At 30.4% G+C, this 18,752-nt stretch overlaps 1 protein-coding gene across 1 annotated transcript in view; it reads left to right on the forward strand.

Annotated features, from left to right (window-relative positions):
* The window catches only part of LOC108908859 (serine protease inhibitor dipetalogastin), an 83,813-nt gene that overhangs the window by 62,763 nt on the left and 2,298 nt on the right, over nt 1-18,752 (forward strand). The window contains exons 2-7 of the mRNA XM_018713011.1: nt 7,746-7,874; nt 10,122-10,269; nt 10,327-10,488; nt 12,948-13,091; nt 13,931-14,095; nt 15,383-15,664. Of these exons, the coding sequence (XP_018568527.1) occupies nt 7,746-7,874; nt 10,122-10,269; nt 10,327-10,488; nt 12,948-13,091; nt 13,931-14,095; nt 15,383-15,664 (1,030 nt within the window). The remainder of the gene's footprint in view (nt 1-7,745; nt 7,875-10,121; nt 10,270-10,326; nt 10,489-12,947; nt 13,092-13,930; nt 14,096-15,382; nt 15,665-18,752) is intronic.

The raw sequence follows: 18,752 nt of genomic DNA on the forward strand, positions 1-18,752 counted from the left end.
ATTGGAAGATTAAATTAAACTAGAAACATTTCAATATAAAAAAAATGGTACGCCACTGACTTCTCCCGTTTTGAAATTTTTTTAGAAATCCATTTCTGAATGAAATTGGTATCTTCAATTTTTTTTAGGATGCACCGTTTTTGAGGAAAAAAATAAAACATATTTTATTGCAAGTTGTGTGTATTTTTAATTTCTATTGATACATTATCTAGTAGGTTGTGTCAATATTTTTAAATAAAATACAACCATCAAATTTCGTGTCAATATCTTTAAAACTCAATAAAAATAAATAAAAAATGAAACGAAGCATATTTCGACCTACGTTTATATAAATTTTTTTCACAAAATTTATTCGGCTACAACCCCCTAAAATATTTCGCATTTATTTCCAAACACCCTGTATACGAGTACATATAACAATTATATATGTTGTACCTAACCGATTTTTAAGAAAATTATAACTTCTAAAAAAATATGCAATTTGCAATTGTTATTTCATGAAGGCATATGTTTTACGTATTTTTAGTTGTACTTTTTTGCTATAAGAGTTATTTACAATGTATCCTAAAACTTTTAGGATATATGCACAATCAAAAAATTAATTAAAATATTGACATTTTCTGCCTGGACTTATTGAAGATGTGCTATTCGACAACGAATGCGTTTTTTTTATTTTCGACAAAATATTCGAGATCAACTTCTATCATCAAATTCTAGAGATCCGGTGGATTTGACCATAGCATGGCCACCACTACCTCCTGATTGAAACCGCCTCGACTTTTTTATGGGCGCATTTAAAATATGAAGTGTATTTTACTGCAATGAAAACTATTACTAATTTACGTGAAGAAATGCCGTTTTCAATAATTTACTACTGTAAGGCCAGCGAGAAGCAGGAACATTTGCCTTGGTTCGTCGAAATTGGATGAGACGTATCCAGATGTGTTTTCAAGTCTGTGGACATAATCTTGAATAGTTATAACATTACATAAATTCTCATTTTTTCTTGATTAAATTACTGATTGTCTTACAATAAAATGAATTAATAGCAAAGATAAAAGCTATGTTAATAATTAATTCGCTAAACTAAAATAGTTGCGATAAAATTTTACTTATTTATTACATTGTTATATTCTTTTAGTTCCTTTTTTTAATGTAAACTTTATTTAGGTAGGTACTAATTTTATAGGTACACTACGTGTGCCTAGACGGCCATTTTTACATAGGTACTATGATTATGGTGGACATAAAGTAAATAAAACAGGGTAACAATATTTTTTTTACTATAATTCTACTTCGAATAACATTCTCCCATTTTTATTAAGTATGTTCTGTACCGGTTACAATCGTTTACCTTGACTGTATAACATCAACTGTATTTTTGTTTAATGATTATAGTAATGAAATAAATAATTGTTCAAATAATTTTATTTAAATAAATTCCTTTCTTCCCCATCTCCATCCAAACATTTATGCTTTTAATATTTACAGTAGTGTAAAAGTGTAGTGACAATCATCAAAGCACAGCAAACATTTTGCTGCATTCAGTTGGCGCAGGAAATTAAAAGTTATATATGTACCTCTGCAAAATATTTACTGTGAAAATAGAGTGAGTTTTTCTGCTAACTGTATTTCGCACCTATTTAATAAATTATTATTAAAATTTGAGGCTCCTCGAATTGCATTTTCGCATATTTTTTGTATAACAACAATGTCACTGAGTAAAATTTAATGGAAAAAACGTTCTTCTATGAAACTTTGAATACTCTGTAAACATAATATAATGCCCTATAAATACTGTCACCAACAAAATTTACTACCAAAGTTTCTGATAACATCAGTCTTACTGAGTACATATTATCGAAATCGTTTTACGGAGAATTTCCCAATCGTGATGAGGAATAGATGGACGAGGCAAAAGGAGAAGAAGAACAAAGATTAATTGCAATAGATCTAGAAAGAACCCACAAAGCATGCATTATCATAAATAATACTTGCAACTGTGCTACGCTTGTTTCTGTCTATAGTACCAATCTATACTTGACTTGAAAGTTACCGTAATCTGTTCCAATCTCTATTGTTTTGTTTTTAAATTACCTATACCATTCAAGATTCTTCCAACGACGAGGTGTGGCTTATCCCACGTCAAATTATTCCAATTCATAAAATTTAAGATCAAATCTCTTTGAAATGAAATATTGTTAGTTTAAAGGTTCAAACTGATATGTATAAAAAAATATATATATTGTAAAAAAATTTATCGACACTTCTCACTCGTATATTAATAAAAGGATACAAATCTAATTTATTATCACTAATAATTGGAGTGACAACTAACTTAATGTTGTAGAAGAAGTAATTAGGAGAGAAAAATTAACGTCGACATTAATTTTATTAGTGTTAACTTCTCTTACATGTTTTATATACTCATATCCGTCCATTACATAAGAGAAATTGGAATACTATAAACACTAAACAGTTATTTTATATATAAAAAATTTACTTAATCATTCCCAGAATAATTACCAGAAATATTACTCTAACAGCTTAAATGTTAATTATAATCTAAACAATTAAGTTTTCTTTCAATTTCTTAATGCGTTAACTAAAAAAAAAGAATAATTTTGTGAAAAACAATAAAACACCTGATTGTACAAGGTTAGTCAATATAATCTGACAACTTATTGTGAGTTTATTATTGAAATTACAGAAGTTGTTAATATAAAAGCTTTTTATTTGAATTTTTATAATACAGTATTAGAAGAAACAAATTTAAATGGAACACTCTATATATTAGTGCATACTTGACTTGAGCATCTGTGGCCATTTGTGTTTTAGTTTATTTTTATTAATTAGGTATTAAAATTCTGTTAAAGTTAAGAATGATTATTATTATTCATAAAATAAACGAATAACTTCAAGTTTTTCGTTCTCACTAAACATTATTTCTTTGTCAAAATAGTTCGTTATAGGAAATAAATTAATGATGATAAATAAACTTCTGTCAAAGTCATTTGTTTGTTCCGCGTGCCTCGTCCATAGCCACTGCGATCCATCAGAATAAATTTTCCTCCTGTTTTTTCAAAAATAGTTTTAAACTGAAATGTGTCAAAAAGTCTTGAATCAAACAGCAACATATTATATATTTTTGAAGAGAGAAAAATTTAACAGAGTTAATATGCACTAATACCTACATATGGTATCCCATTTAAAAAATATATATATATTTAATTTAGGGATTTCCATTATTCAATTGTTTTTTCTAATGCTGTATTATAAAAATTCATAAAAAAAAGCTAAAACTTGTATATTACATTTTGTAATTTCAATAATAAACCCACAATATCTTGTCAGATTATAGTGACTAACCCTGTATATATCATGGATTATGAACCGACATATTTTGCAAATATACAGGCTATCCCAATATTCCGTATAGATGAAGCTACCACAGTTTTCTACGATAAGCAAATTTAATTAAACCAGCATCTCTAACATCTCCCTTAAGTTAAGTTAATAAAAAAAAATGATTTTTTCAAATAATAAGGCCTTGTATGATTTTTTTTAAATTTGGTACACTAATACTTCCATATAGAACTGTAACAAATTCCCCTTCTCTTACCCGGCCCATAATTTTGTAGAGGACCTATTTTTTTCTCTAAAAGACGAAGGATTTGTTAAAAAACTTTCTCTTGTAAAATTTTTGTATTTTTGTTAGTTTAGGGTGATTTTTTCGAATCAAACTTAAAATAATTACGTCATTTCAGAAGTAATTCGTTTTACAACAGAAACGAAAAAAGCACCTAATCTAATTTACAGAAACTTGTAGTGGGCGATTCTTTTATAAAGACTATTCAATATGATCATTGTTGTCAGTGAGTGTCAGTGCAAAATAAAAAACACATTTCTTTGTATTGTACTTTTGTTTGATAAAAAACACTTGTCATTATTCAATATTATTCATAACATCGTGCTTGGTACTATTAGATTTACAAATCTAGACAATTATTTGGATTTTTTGCAAAATACTCGGAATATGGTACAGTTTGATTGTCTAAAAGTTAATCTTTGTAATCATATGTACTTTGTGCATGACGGGGCATAATACTCAATTTCATTGGCCATCACGTTCATCCGACTTAATTCCCAGTAACTTTTTTTCTTTGGGGGGACATGAAACAGAAAATGTACTATGTCAATATGGATAGTCAGGAATAACTGTGGAAAAAGTTATCAATATTTTACTTGTTTCGCAAATTTTGTGCCAAAATTTGTTTGCGAACATAAAAATCATCGCTTAACAAATGGCATAAGTCCCACGCTTCATTGTCAAAATATAACCACATTAATTTTCATCAATAACTACTGAATTACAATTAAAGAATTTATTTCACACATTGTATTTACATTTTACAACCGATTCATATATGCATGTCAATTAATGTATGTTCGACATATCCAGAACGAGGTAACCGCTCTTAGTAACGGAAACTAGACGGACGCAGTAATTGAAGGCCGCTTAATTCAATTATGGTACAGATTGAGGCATTAATAGTTCGATTACATTCCTCTATTTACTGTTTAATTGAATCATAAAGAGGCTTTGTACATAAAGTTCGCGATGTAAGCCTTTGATATCTCTGTTAATAAACAAGCATATGTTTGTCGACGTATACGGCTGGCAGTAAAGTGATTAATAAATTTATTAGTACCACTAAATCTGTCTACGTTATTTCTGTTTTTATCATAATTTCAAAGCCTACTGTCCCTATTTGTCAATTTTGAATTTTATATGTACTATAGGTTCTTGCAATATTTGGAAGAATATAGATAATAATTCTATAATATAATCACATTGAGCATAATACATCAAAACTGAGTTGACAGAACATCTTAGCAGTCATTAAACTTAGCCACAAGTGTAATTTTTATTGTCTTAAGTGTATTAGCATTTAATTCAATCTCTTTTAAATAATTTTACAGAAATGCCTGCTAATCTAATCAAACATATTACGTATCAAAGTGAAACAAATGCAGATAATTGGGAACTTTTAATATTTTTTATCCGCAATCACCTTATAATCGGACTTTTATCCACATATATGAACCGTTGAACCGTCTAAAGTGATGCTTTATCCACTAGTGGAATAAAGTAACTTTATTTCACTAGTAGAATAATGAAAAAATATATACCCATAATAAATCAAATATAATTTATTTACTTATTAACAATAACATTTACATTTATAGTAATAGACATTTCGTTTTTTGTTTTATCACATTTAACTTCCTTTCCGTTAATAACAACCCTTGTAACATTGTTGCCATCATTTTCGGAACGCATAACATGTGCCAAAACTTGTGAAGAACTTGCACAAGTTACGGATGTCTCTTCTTGTAAGGAACTGCTATATTTTCCTTGCAATATCAAGTTTGTTAGATATCGACTTCTCAACATAACTTTCTGCTACAGAGGAGCATCCATCCACCATGCGGTTTGATGGTTGTACCTTTATTGGCCAATAAAGTTGTTGAAGTGCACCTCATACAATGGCCAGTCTGGATTTGCGATATTCGGGAATGAAGGGTACCTTCGATAGTGTGTTGATTCCAACAGGCTGAGAAGTACATTTTTGATTGATGTATTTCAAAAAGAATATGTCTTGTGTTAGGCGAATTGGCTGCAGAGAAATATATTTTCTGCATATTTCAACAGTATTCACGCAAAATCCTTCTTCTATAATTGTAAATTTTGTGGTATTGCCCTCTTGGTGTCAGATATTGAAACAAGTAAATAACTACCAACGTCCTGTACGTCAAATAATTTTCAAATTTGTCAGTTGCATAGATAAGAGATGTATGTCAGTTTGCAGCATCGACAGGCACCAGAAACCCCCATTATTAGTGCAACCTAAAATAAATCAAAGTTCACTGTATACCTAACAACATGTAAAAGGTAAAGAGATATTACCTTAATCATTAAATATTCTTTATCTGAAGCCCTAGTAAAAAATTCTTTAATATGTGCTCTTTCCAATGCTGCAACTTTCTTTGCTTTGTATCCTCTCGATTCACTCTGCAAATAAGCAGTAAACTTGTTATATTTTCCAATATCTATATTTTTGTAGACCTTTATAGTAAGTAGCCTTCAACATCGAGTACTTCGGCTTCAAATTTAAAAAATACGATAGCATGACTTCCTCATTTATTGTCATTACTCTCCGTTTTTCCCTCGAACTACGTTCTCGCGTTTAAACATTCTTGCGTGGATAAAATCCTACTTAAACCACTTATACAATAAATAACTATTATCCACAGATGTTTTAGAAATACTGATTTATTAATTGATGACATAAATATTTACTTATGCCTATACGTCACAACTATATTGCAATATATCCATTTTAATGAGGGAAATTTACAGTTTCCAAGGCCTGCTCTAATTTCACTGAGTTTGAAACAAATTCGCAGCGTAAACAAGTCGATGTTAATGAAATGAAATCTTGTTTGTAGGTTGTGTTGAGAAAGAGAAGATCAATGTCGTGCGGTTTCTATAACTTGTAATATTATATGTCATAAGTGAAATCATGTTACCACTACTACATACATTAGGTAAACAACATTTTGTAGAACACAGTTAATACGGCGAAAACTGAAGTTCATTTAAATTAGCTAACATATGTACCTACTACTTAATATAACAACTCGAGCGAATATGTATGTATTAATGTTGTATTTATACATGCTATTTCATAGTTGTCACGTATCTACAGTTCCAGTTTCACCCGGAAATTACTGTCACCTTTTTGCTTTGAATATCATCTACCTACTTAGTTTTCAGGTTTAAATATTCTCTGTTACATTACGAATCAAAGCACCCCTAATGTATTAAAATAAAACAAAAAATCAGAAAACAACATTTATTTGATTAATAGACATCAGAAATTTTGTGGCGGTACAATAATCAGTCTATATTAAACCGTGTGCCGCTCTATGTTTACGATACACAATGCTACGAGCTGCCATAAAAACACGTGCCATACACTCAATTACATTAAATGCACGATCAACGTCCCTCAGAAAAAAAACTTAAATTATTCACTGGCACACCAGGCCGCCAGAGCAGGCATTAGAGTGCCCCTAGATACATATCGAATAAATTGATCGATGCGAAGCGAGTAAGAAATTATTATTTTTTTAACTTTTGCTAGTACTTATTATTACGTACTATACCTACATATTTTATGGTAAGTTGCATGTGAAGCTTCAGTGTACTCAACTATTTGTAAATTAGAACTGCATTTCCAAAAACTATGTATTTTATCTGTATGTAACATGTATACTATAACTGCCTTACAGCAAATAAAATTATGTTTCAAAAATACATACGTTTTTCAAATTCTCTGTCAACAAGAAAGATATGACAAAAACTAACCAATTCTTTGTAGTATGCTCCTCTCACTGAAATATAGTAAGAAATAACGCAATGGTATTAAATAAACAAAACCACAAAGGGTCGTGACTTTTTAAGAAATCATTTTAGTACTGTGGTATATTTGGTTAATTGCTTTGTTTTTACACCTAATTATGAATCATGCTGAAACAAAAGTGGTCATATTTGGTAGGGTACCAATGTTGTGCAACTCATCGTACCTAATATGTTAATTTTTTTGGGGAAATGGTATTATATTTTAGACAATTTGCCATCAACCACTACTAAAATGTCGTTTTTATTGTTTCAGCAGCAGCGGCCGTAAGAGACTCATCGTGTCCTAGGATATGTACCCAAAATGCTTATGGGGATCCTGTATGTGGCAGCGATGGCATTATATATCCTAATATCTGCGAACTGAAGAAGAAAACTTGTGGAAAAGGTAACCTAACGAATAGTCTAGAAAATGGCGAATGCGCTAGTCATAATTTTAAATACGAGATGTCTGTTTTATTCTCAAAAAAAATTAGATGCACTAAAAACAGTAGATTTGTTTAGAAATCTCAACCATTTCTGATATACAGGATGTTGAAATTGTGATGAAATTTGAATTGAGTAAATAATTAATAAAAGCAAAAATTCATAGAAATGTCGTTGCGTTTTCAAAAACGAGACGTGAATTTTTTCAAATTGTTCAGTGGAGTTATAAAAACTGTTTGTTGCCTTTTTTATTTAAGAATTACAACAATAAATTAAATTTGACCGTGAACAGTCACATTTCTATAGAAAATAAGATAGTTGTTTTTAACCATATTATGCGGTTTGATGTCATTTATCGAATGTCCAAAACTTAACGCGTTTTGCTGAAAATATGCGCTTGTTACATTTTGATGGCGCAACAACTATATATAAATCTATTAACGAGTAGCGGAGATACTACTAAAAGCTTTAAAATTTTGAGACCAATGAAAATTTCGTAAATGCATCAATGTAAATCCTAATGTGACTTAAAAATCATCATCATCCAATGGAATCTGTTTAGTCCTAAATAATTAGAAATGTCTACCTCAATATCTTTTTCCATTGTTGATAGTTATGCCGTCTTTAAATTTATATTTCGAACAAAAAAAAATCCTGTAGTGATTTAAATTTATTAAATAGTTCAATAAGCTGACTTATTATTTATAAAAGTAATATAAATGAAGAAGGCTTATTTTTTTAAGTGAAGCGTAAAATATCTTCTTAAGAATCATGTTAGGAATTAAATATTCAAAAATTTAATTTATTCAGTTAGAATCATTGGGTTCTTAGCGGCAATGTCTCCCATTATTTCCGTTGTTGGTTTATAATTGTGTACATCAATATATTAATTTTTGCTTGATTAATTATATCATTTGCCTAAATTTCATCAACGCAACTGCAATATGATAATTTAAATGAACGTAGTATTTTTTTTAACTTCAATATATATTGATATGGCAAAGCCCCGTTATTTTTCCATTTTTAATTTAATTTTTTTTTTTGTTTTGGAATAAAACTGGAACACCAATTTCAGTTTCAATAATTAAAAATTCAAAAGATTACAAGATAAATTTACCTACACTATAAAATAAATATAAAATTACTATAAAATTTGCAAAAATTATTAATATATTTAATTTATAAGGGTTTGGACTATAAGGAGCAAAATTTTTTAAATTTATAAATAAATTAGAAACTTGAAGTACTTACTGTATGCATGGAATTTTTAGAATAAAATTGTATTAATAATTTGAACAAAGAAAACACATTCAGTATTTAGTGAAGATAATTAGATATCTTTGCTATTTAGCCATATACCTACTACTAAAGATTTGAATATATATCTTAAATGATGATCATATATTATATTCTTATAATGTATTAATAATTTTCACATTAAGGTTAATGCACCAACAAAAGTGGCCACTAATTTCGCAGTTGATTTAGATGTCTTTTATTCGTCGCTGACAACGTTAAAATCGAAATTTTTATTGAAATTTCAGTTAATAGCACAAATACCGATAGTTACACAGTCTTTTCCCACCTGATATTTATAACATGCTCTTTGCGAAAATATATTTACGTGACTCAGACTGTAACTAAAACAATTGTTTTCTTATTTGTTATTATTTTTGTTTTTTACTGAAACGCACAGTTAAATTAAAGCTTAACAGTTTAACGCAAGAACTTAAAATCTTGTACATAACAGTAATAAATCAATAACAAAACCATTGATCCTCTAGTATCACCAAAACAGTTCAAATCTCAACCCCAGAAAGATAGAAAATGTTTAAGCAATCAACCCCCATCCAGATATCTCCTTTAATGGCATTAAAAATCTGTTTGAACATGCAATCACAAAAAATTTCGGTCTGGCTTCAAGTAGTATGATATAAAACTCATTGATCGTAGAAACGTGAATATATCGTGTTTATTTTTTCCTTGTTCTTTTTTTATTGATTTATATTTTCCTTTTTGTAGTTGCCTTCTTTTGTCGCTGTTAACTGTGTCTATGGGCTACAAAATGAAATTTCGAGAAAATTTTTACTTTAGTGTCGTTACTGAGGAACAAACTTACCACCTCTAATAAATGTTAAAAATGAACTTTGAAATTGAAGCCTATTTGTAAGGATGGAGAATTAATTTCGATGTGAAATTTATTTTTTAGGAATTACATTATCGGCGGACCCCAGCCCCTGCCAGCGTCCGTCCGGCTCCAAATGCGAACACAAATGTGGAGGGGAAAAGGATCTAGTGTGCGGGACCGACGGAAGAACATACCTCAACAAATGTATGCTTCAAGTGGAAATCTGCAGGTACTACCACATAAGATTTGATTGTAGGATAGTCTAATATAACTGTATTTTTATTAGGTTGGGAATAGCACTCTCACATTTGGGACCATGCAACAATATCAGTGCCCACAGGGAGAATTGTCCGGTAGACTGCAAGCAGGCTCCACAAGATGGACCTATCTGTGGCAGTGATGGCAACGTTTACAAGAACACCTGTCAGATGAAACTGTTAACCTGTGGGTGAGTACTTAAGTGTATCATATATTGAATCTGAAATGAATGATTGTCGAATGAAAATCTAGTAATCACTGAAATACATAAATAAATAAATAAAAAGGAATTCAAGAAGGGATCGATATACTTTTCTATGTGTATAAGTTTTAAGATGATGTTAAAATAAGCTAATAAACATTGGTCAGGAAATGCACCATTTTCCTTACGGGAACTCAAAATTTTAAACAAAAGTCAATTTTGTTGAATATTTCAGGATAGCTTCACAAAATCTTATAATCATGCTAATAATACTTCTACTTCAGTTGCCAATGCCGTAGATATTGAAGGGTTTGCTCTTTTCGTGAAGCGTGACTTCTAACGAATGATTTTTTTTTAATATCTGTGCATGCTTCGGTTAAAGTGAGGCATTTGTGAAAATAAATTACTCTATTCAAATTTTCGTATTTACTCTGGCTTTGGAGTAAATTACTTAATAACGATTGCGCTTTCTATTTATTGTGTAACAAAAGCTACAGTTTTCTTAAATTTTAACTGATAGACCAGGGCGGATCTGTTTTGAGGTGGATGTGAGAGGGGGCAAGCAAATTTTTTTCTGGATTACCTTCAGTACAACTCACATAATAAAAGTGTAGATCTCTATATCTGGGCGAGGTCCGGAACATTTTCAAAATTGCAAAAATGTTTAAAAAATTTTTAAAAATACGTATTTTATCTGAGTTTTTTTACTTATATCTTGGAATCTATGCAGTTTGGAAGAATATTGAAAAGGAAAAAAAGTTTTAGAATTGAATTTTGCACACTGTACTGTAAATTAAAAATGTTTAAATTATACCGATGTTGCAAAATAGCAATTATTGATGAAAAAAAGGCAAAATAATCAAGTTTCTTGGATATTTTTTTTTTAAATATTTTAATTGCTCCCAGGGTATTCTAATTTTGGTAAAAAAACTTTAGAGTATAATAAAACAACACACCAAATTTCATTAAAATCGGTTCGATAGTTTCCGCAAAATAATTTTTAGAAAAAAATTTTGAAAATTTTTTTTTTAATTTTCAAAATGTTGCACAGTCTCAAATAATGCATCTAGACACTTGAATTTTTTTTACATAGAAAATACCGTTCAACCTTTCAAATGGTTTTTGAAAAATTGGAATCGGTTAATTAGAACGGCCAATATTTTAAAAAAATTATCCAAAAAATTTGATTTGGCCTTTTTTTATCAATTATTGTTATTTTGCAACATCGGTAATAAATTTAAACATTTTTAACATACAGTATAATGCAAAATTCAATTATAAAACTTTTTTCCTCTTCATTATTCTTCCAAACTGCATGGGTTCCAAGATATAAGTAAAAAAACTCAGATAAAATAGGTATTTTTTCAAATTTTGAAAATGTTCCGGACCTCGCCCAGATCTAGGGATCTACATTTTTATTATGTGAGTTGTATTGAACGTATTCCAGCAAAAGCTTGCACCCTCTTTGATTCAAGAAGTGAGATATTTCGACATATTCGTCCTGGTCTATGATAGATAAATAAAAAACAGTAGGTTAGCAAAACATAACCAAACTCTTTTTCGTAGAGGAATTACATTAAGTATTCTTATCTAACTCTTCGTTAACATACAGTTCAGTTGTTACGAAACATTTATTCCATTATTATTTCTTATACTTTTACTATATTGTAAAGGTATTAAACAAATTCAAACCAACTCTATTGGTTCCTAACTGTTGATAAACTACCCCGCTAAAAATGTTCATTATTTTCTTTATTAAAATGTCTCGACTAAGTCCGTTTTTATAATTTTTTTTGCACAATTTTTACAATGTAATTTAATAGAAAGACACATACCTATATATTTCAACCTCCATAGGATAACAAAAGTGTAAGGTATGTTTCTTTTTAAAGAATTGTCATTAAGATAAAAATCCATCAATTATTTTCTTACAAATAGGTAATAATTTATTTTTGTCTGAGAATATTTCACTTGATTTGATACCTGAGTATTAAAAGTATGTACCGTTACTGGCAAAAAAAACGTCATACTACACGGAACCAAAATATATTCCCATACGAAACATCAAGAAATTCTCGACTAACGGGTCCTACATCCTATAGAATTAAATTAAAATTATCTTGTTAATAATGAGACATATAATATGTAAACTAATTAATAGCTTTTTACATATCTAGCACTTAATCCACATGTCTTTAGTTCCACTTAGTCGAAACTAATAATTATTATTTCCGTCACTTTATTACACATATACCATTATTTTGTCAAAGAAAACGAAAAGCTTGTATTTATCTATTAAAACGGGTATCTTCTTGTCACATCAAATAATTTTAAGACGTTTTTTCGGTCTATGACTGCACGGCAGAAATTATTTAATATATCTGTCTGCCAAAGTAGAGTTATGTGGGCATATGTATTTAACGATTCCAATTTTTATTTTTTTGCAGGCAGGGGGTCGTGAGAACAAATAAGAAGTACTGCCAAACTACGCGGCACTGCAGAGAATCGTGCTGGAGGAATGCCAAACCCGCATGCGGCTCCGATGGAAAAGTATACACCAACGTCTGCAGAATGAAGTCTAAAAACTGTGGGTAAGTGAGGCAGACACTTTTGGAATTAAGCGTCACGCGAATAATTTCATTTTTTGATCTGTTCGTAGTAAAAGGTACCTCGCACAAAGAAATCTCCTATTATCATTTTTCTATTTTAAATGTTTTTTGCACACTTTTGGTGCAACATAGAGGTACTAGTCTGCTGCAGCTTCAGTTGCGCCTTTGACACCTCGATTACCTCAACTCCTATTACTGCCTTAGTACATTTCTGAGTCTAAATGACAATCACAATAACATAACTTATTATAAGTATATAAATAATTTTTATAGCAACAATTGCCAACAAACACAATTATGTATATCATGGAACAAATTTCTTTTCAATAGAACTAATACTATCATTAACAGTTTCCTATTAAATAACTGAAATAACTGTATATTTTATTCAAAATCAATTTATTTCCTTTCCCATTAATTAACTTGTCTACCATATTACACGCGTCATTATTCCGTGGCTAAAAATTGGCCTCAATCATTTGGGATCGAGGGGGATTATCCCTCTTTATCCTGCTTCATCTCCTGTAGGCCTGGACAGCCTCCGTAGGTGGGCCCCATCCGTCGTCTACCCCGACCGCAAATGCGGCCGGTATAGGCGTTTTGTGGGACCTCCTTTTGTCCTGGCTGGGCCCCGCCAGCTATGGCCCTTTGTTCTGGCGCTCTTCTTGCTTCGCCGGCTCGTCTGTGTATATTACATGGAAAATTATGTGTACACATAATTTGTTTTATACCATTAACTTCGTTATTAAAAAAGTAATTTGATAAAGGATTTTTAGAAAGTTTAGTTGTACTTAAAGTATTACACCGTGTGTTACTTTTAGGAAACACGTTTTCGAGGTACCAATGGCATATTGCATGGGTCAAGAAAGGACCTCTCACAGCATAGGATGTCCAAACAGTTGTGCCAACGAGATAGAAAAACCCACCTGCGGCTCAGATGGTTACATCTACAGGAGCGAATGTGAACTAAAACTGCTTAACTGTGGGTGAGTTAAATTATAACAGCATAAAATATTATATAAGTGAGGAATTATTTGTGATATTTAGATTTTTTAAAGACTATAATAAATTCAATTGCAAATTCTTCGGCAGTTCTATTTATTTATTTAAAAATAAGTAAAATAAAGCGAAACCTAAAAAAAGGGAAAATACTAAATAAAGACATCTTACATTTAGCATAAAGACATAGCTATGTTGTACTGCAGGATAAAATGGGAATCAAAATATAAGAACGAGATGCAAAAAGACAAGTAAAATTATTAACAGTATTAAAATTAAAACAGGATAACAGTGGCTCTTAAGATGTAACAATAAGATGTATAAACTCAAAAACTAATAAAATTTATTGTTTTTAAGTATCTTTGTTGCACTTTCTGCAATTGAACATTGTAAACATGATAAATAATAAACAATTAAGATGCTCTAGTTTACAATGCAGAAATTCTTTAGAGCTATGCAAAGTAATGAAAAAAAATATATAAATATTCATCAAATGATAATTTAGGCAGTAAATTTCATAAGTGTGGATATTTAAAAAGATTAATCAATTTTACGATCAAAATCTAGTAGCTTTACGTACATTCAGAGACAGATCAATATTTGAACACCAACTGCTAAACTTAGTCAATGTTGTAATCCAGGGCAATCAACTGAAAATTTAACGTCCAGAAACAATTGAAGGTCATCTGCATAGGGTGAGTAATTGGCATCAAGGTTTCAGTTAAAACATTAATAATGATAACATACAAGTGTGGCCCTAGAACTGACCCTTGGGAAACCTCTAAAGATTGATGAAATTAATTTCATTGAAAGCCACTGTACTATATACAAACACAAACTAGTATGTTACTGAAATTGGACCTAAAAAAATAACAATACAATATACAATATGATTAAATTTCACTTTAACAGATCGTGATCAAACCCATCGAATAATCGGTATTACATATATCAACAATAAATTAAATTTATTTTAATGAGATTTGAGGTAGTAGAACGACCAGTCATAAATCCATGTTGGTAAGCAGACATTCACTTTTCAGTATGAAAATAAAGTCGACTGTAAAATAATTTCAAAATTTTTAGAGCAATTACTTGCAGTATTACATAGGCTGGTAGTAGTGGTAGTTAATCATTTCGTTCTTATTGCCTTTTTCATAAATGGGACACTTTCTGTATTTGTGGATATTTTTTTAATGAATTTAATAATTATAGAATTAACTATCGTTTTTGCAAGCATTGCATGAATTCTAAAACACAAATATTTTTTGTAGATCTGCCAGGCGCGTCAGCAAGGTAGACTTCGAAAAATGCCGCAACAAGCTGACCAAGTGCTTGAAAATCAAATGTTCCACCGACTTCGACCCAGTATGCGGAACCGATGCTAGAACATACACCAACCAGTGTCAACTGAATTTAGCCACATGCCTCAAGGGTGTTCAATTCGCGCACATTGGAAACTGCACCAAACTGAAGGAAGAAGAGCCTTGTCCAGCGGACTGTGAAAACGAGGCTGATGATGAGCCAGTTTGTGGCTCTGACGGCAACGTCTACAGGTAAAAATTGTTTATGGATTTAATGGCATGTTGATAATTTGAGAAAACAAGAAAAAAAGCTATTTTTATTTAAATTAATATTTCATGTATTCTATTTGGGCGGAAAGCATTAAAAATACAGAAGATACCAACGGATAATAATAATGAAGGAAAATTCAAGTTATTTTGAGTTTATTTAGTAGGAAGAATTATTCTTAACCCTCAAAGGTCACCCTTCTATAGCCCAAACAGTCGAGCCGTACCACAACTGGCCTCAGTCCAGTCTGTTATTGTCGGCCAAACTAGGGAGTCTAAAAAGTCCAATCGGAATTCGCACTAGTGTGACTTTAGTGTGGCAGAATTTATATCATAAATCTAGAAATAAAGTAAATTGAAATGCAAATTTTACATGTCAAATATACTAGAACATTGTTTATTTAGTTATTGATAATAATTTTTCAAACTTTTTTTTTCATTAATAACAGCCACACAAAAAAAAGTTGTCTATGCTTTTCATGCGACATATGTTATTCGTAGTATTTTTGCCTCCTGATCACGAATTCCGTGTCAGAATTGAGCTATTACATCACAGAAATTTCCTAACCTCAAAAAACAGGTCAAAAATAGGAATAGGAAAAATACAAAAAAAAAATTCTATAGACAAATGTTCATTTATATGGTTAAGACCCCGCTGAACGTGAATCCACTGTCAGAATTGATGTGTCACGTGATGGTTCTTTTTCTAACTTCAAAAAAACGGGTAAATTAAGGTAAGATATTACGAATTTTCAAATAAGATTCGCGCCAAATTTGGGAAATTTGGGTTTTCGGGGTCGCTGATCACGGATCCGAGGTCAATTTTGTAAAATTCAAGATGGCGGATCCAAGATGGACGACCAACTTTTCAAAAAATAATAGATTCGTGCCAAATTTGTTATACGGGGGTTTTTGGGGTCGCTTATCACGAATTCGAGGTCAATTGGGATATCATCAACCTTCTTTTTTTCGGCTATATCTTGTTCTTTTTTCTGTAAAAAATCTGTTCACGGGTTTTCTATTCTATTCACAAACGAATTTTGTAAATCTTGGCTTTTTGTGGCTGCGTAATTTAATTTAATAAAATATTTATGGATAATATTGTTTAAATTAAGATTTTTTATACAAAAGAGTGCATAATAAACATCAACTTCAAAAATGCCTATATTTGAGATACCGGGAAAAACCGATATCATTTTATCAATATGGGGTATTTTTTCTTAAAAATATAGACTTTGAACTTCAAAATCCTTATTTTACTTTTTCTCTAGCCATTATTTAAAAAAACTACGAATTATAAAAAAATTATTTTCCGAATTTTTTTTTTTCTCAGTCGCATTTTTTATTAACAAATTTTTTTTTTCTAAACTAATCTTTCGATTTCTCGGAAAAATTTACCCCAGTTTTGATATAAATACGTTATGTTTTCGTTAACAAATAAAGAAGACATAAAATTTCAAAGTTGGCAAAATCCCAATTCGCACTAGTGTGACTTTTAAGGCAGCCCACCCTAAGTGTGATCTTGAGGGTTATTATCTAAATTAAATTATTTAATGGATGCTCAGAAATTTAACGATCGTTTTAGGGCAAAAATTTCTTTTGCATATTAAAATGTTCTTAGTTCTCGTAACATTTATGGAAGCAGAAATCGGTAATGAAGATCCTGTATATTGAAAGAGAAATATAGTGATTAAAAGAAAATTAATATATAATGTTCTAATTAGGGAAAGTTAAAATAAACTGTGATGCAGAAAAACTCCCTTTCAAAAAATTGATACATCCGAGAGTGAATACTTTAATTCAAACTTCCATCACTGCTGCTGCAAAAGGATCGCTTCGACTGTGATGATTTACTATTATTAGAGAGCGGTTAAGGTGCAATAAATTTAATTTACCGCAGACGCGTCTCTTATTTAATTAATATTATTAGTGTGAAATTTATTTTGAAAGGATAATTATAAGTCGCGGAATTAATTTCTTTGCATTCTATGCTGGTAGGAGTTCTCATTCGCAGTTATTTACATATTTTTAACGGTACACCGCTATAAAACGCACGTATTCTACAATTAATAATGGAAATAACTTCATGTGGGACTGTTTTTGTATCAAGTAAATTGAATCTATCAGTACGAATGATTAAAATCGATATTAGTATTAACTAAATTTTATTACCTATTCACATACAGTGGACTTTTAAAAGTTCTCAAAGAACTTAAGGTAAATAAATGCGAAAAATATTTATTTTATTGCAAACGTCTTATCTTTTTTTATATTTTATTTAAAAAAGTAGAGTCAGGATTAGAAAAATATTTGCGGGAACGTGCAAATAAAAAATCATTCTAGTAATAAAATAATCAATAACAAGAAAAATTATATACAGGATGATTCACAAATGATGACCCAAAATGAAACCTCGTATTCTTTGGTGAATTTTAACGGGAGTCTATCTCGTATAAAGTTTTTATCTAGGACGCCTCGTTAAAAAGATATAAGGTGTTAAACTTAAAAAAATATTTTCAATTTTTTTTCAATAATTTAAAAAGTAGTAAGTGAAATAATTCGAAATTCGGATTTGAAATTGGGCACATGTATTTATATAAACATTATCCGAAATTTGAGTCCTTTTTCTAAAATTTAGATGCTCCAGTGGCGGAGATACAGGGTATCGGTGGCACATTTTTCTAAATACAATAGTACGCCACTGCTTTACGGTAACAATCATGATATTTTTGGATTCGTTTTTCAATTTTCTACAAATAACTACTCTCCTTTGTTTTTTGAAAAAAGTCTGATTTTCGAGTAATTCACTGCTTAATGAAGACATAGTAACAAAAGATCTCACAGACAGGTACCTACTACCCATGATACTATCTGGGAATAGTATCAGATACTATCTGGGAATAGTACCGTACAGAAAAGGGAATACGAGGGGCGCCGGACCACAATAATAATCTCAGTTTTTAACGTTTAATAGGCATATAATAAATAATAGAAAAAACAAACTAGCTTTAGCTTTTTCTCTCTCGCCTAAATTTGTATAGCTTCTGTGAATACACCGACATACATGCCACTA

Source organism: Anoplophora glabripennis, unplaced genomic scaffold, assembly GCF_000390285.2.
Source record: "Anoplophora glabripennis isolate ALB-LARVAE unplaced genomic scaffold, Agla_2.0 scaffold81, whole genome shotgun sequence".
In the NCBI taxonomy this organism is placed as follows: Eukaryota; Metazoa; Arthropoda; class Insecta; order Coleoptera; family Cerambycidae; genus Anoplophora; species Anoplophora glabripennis.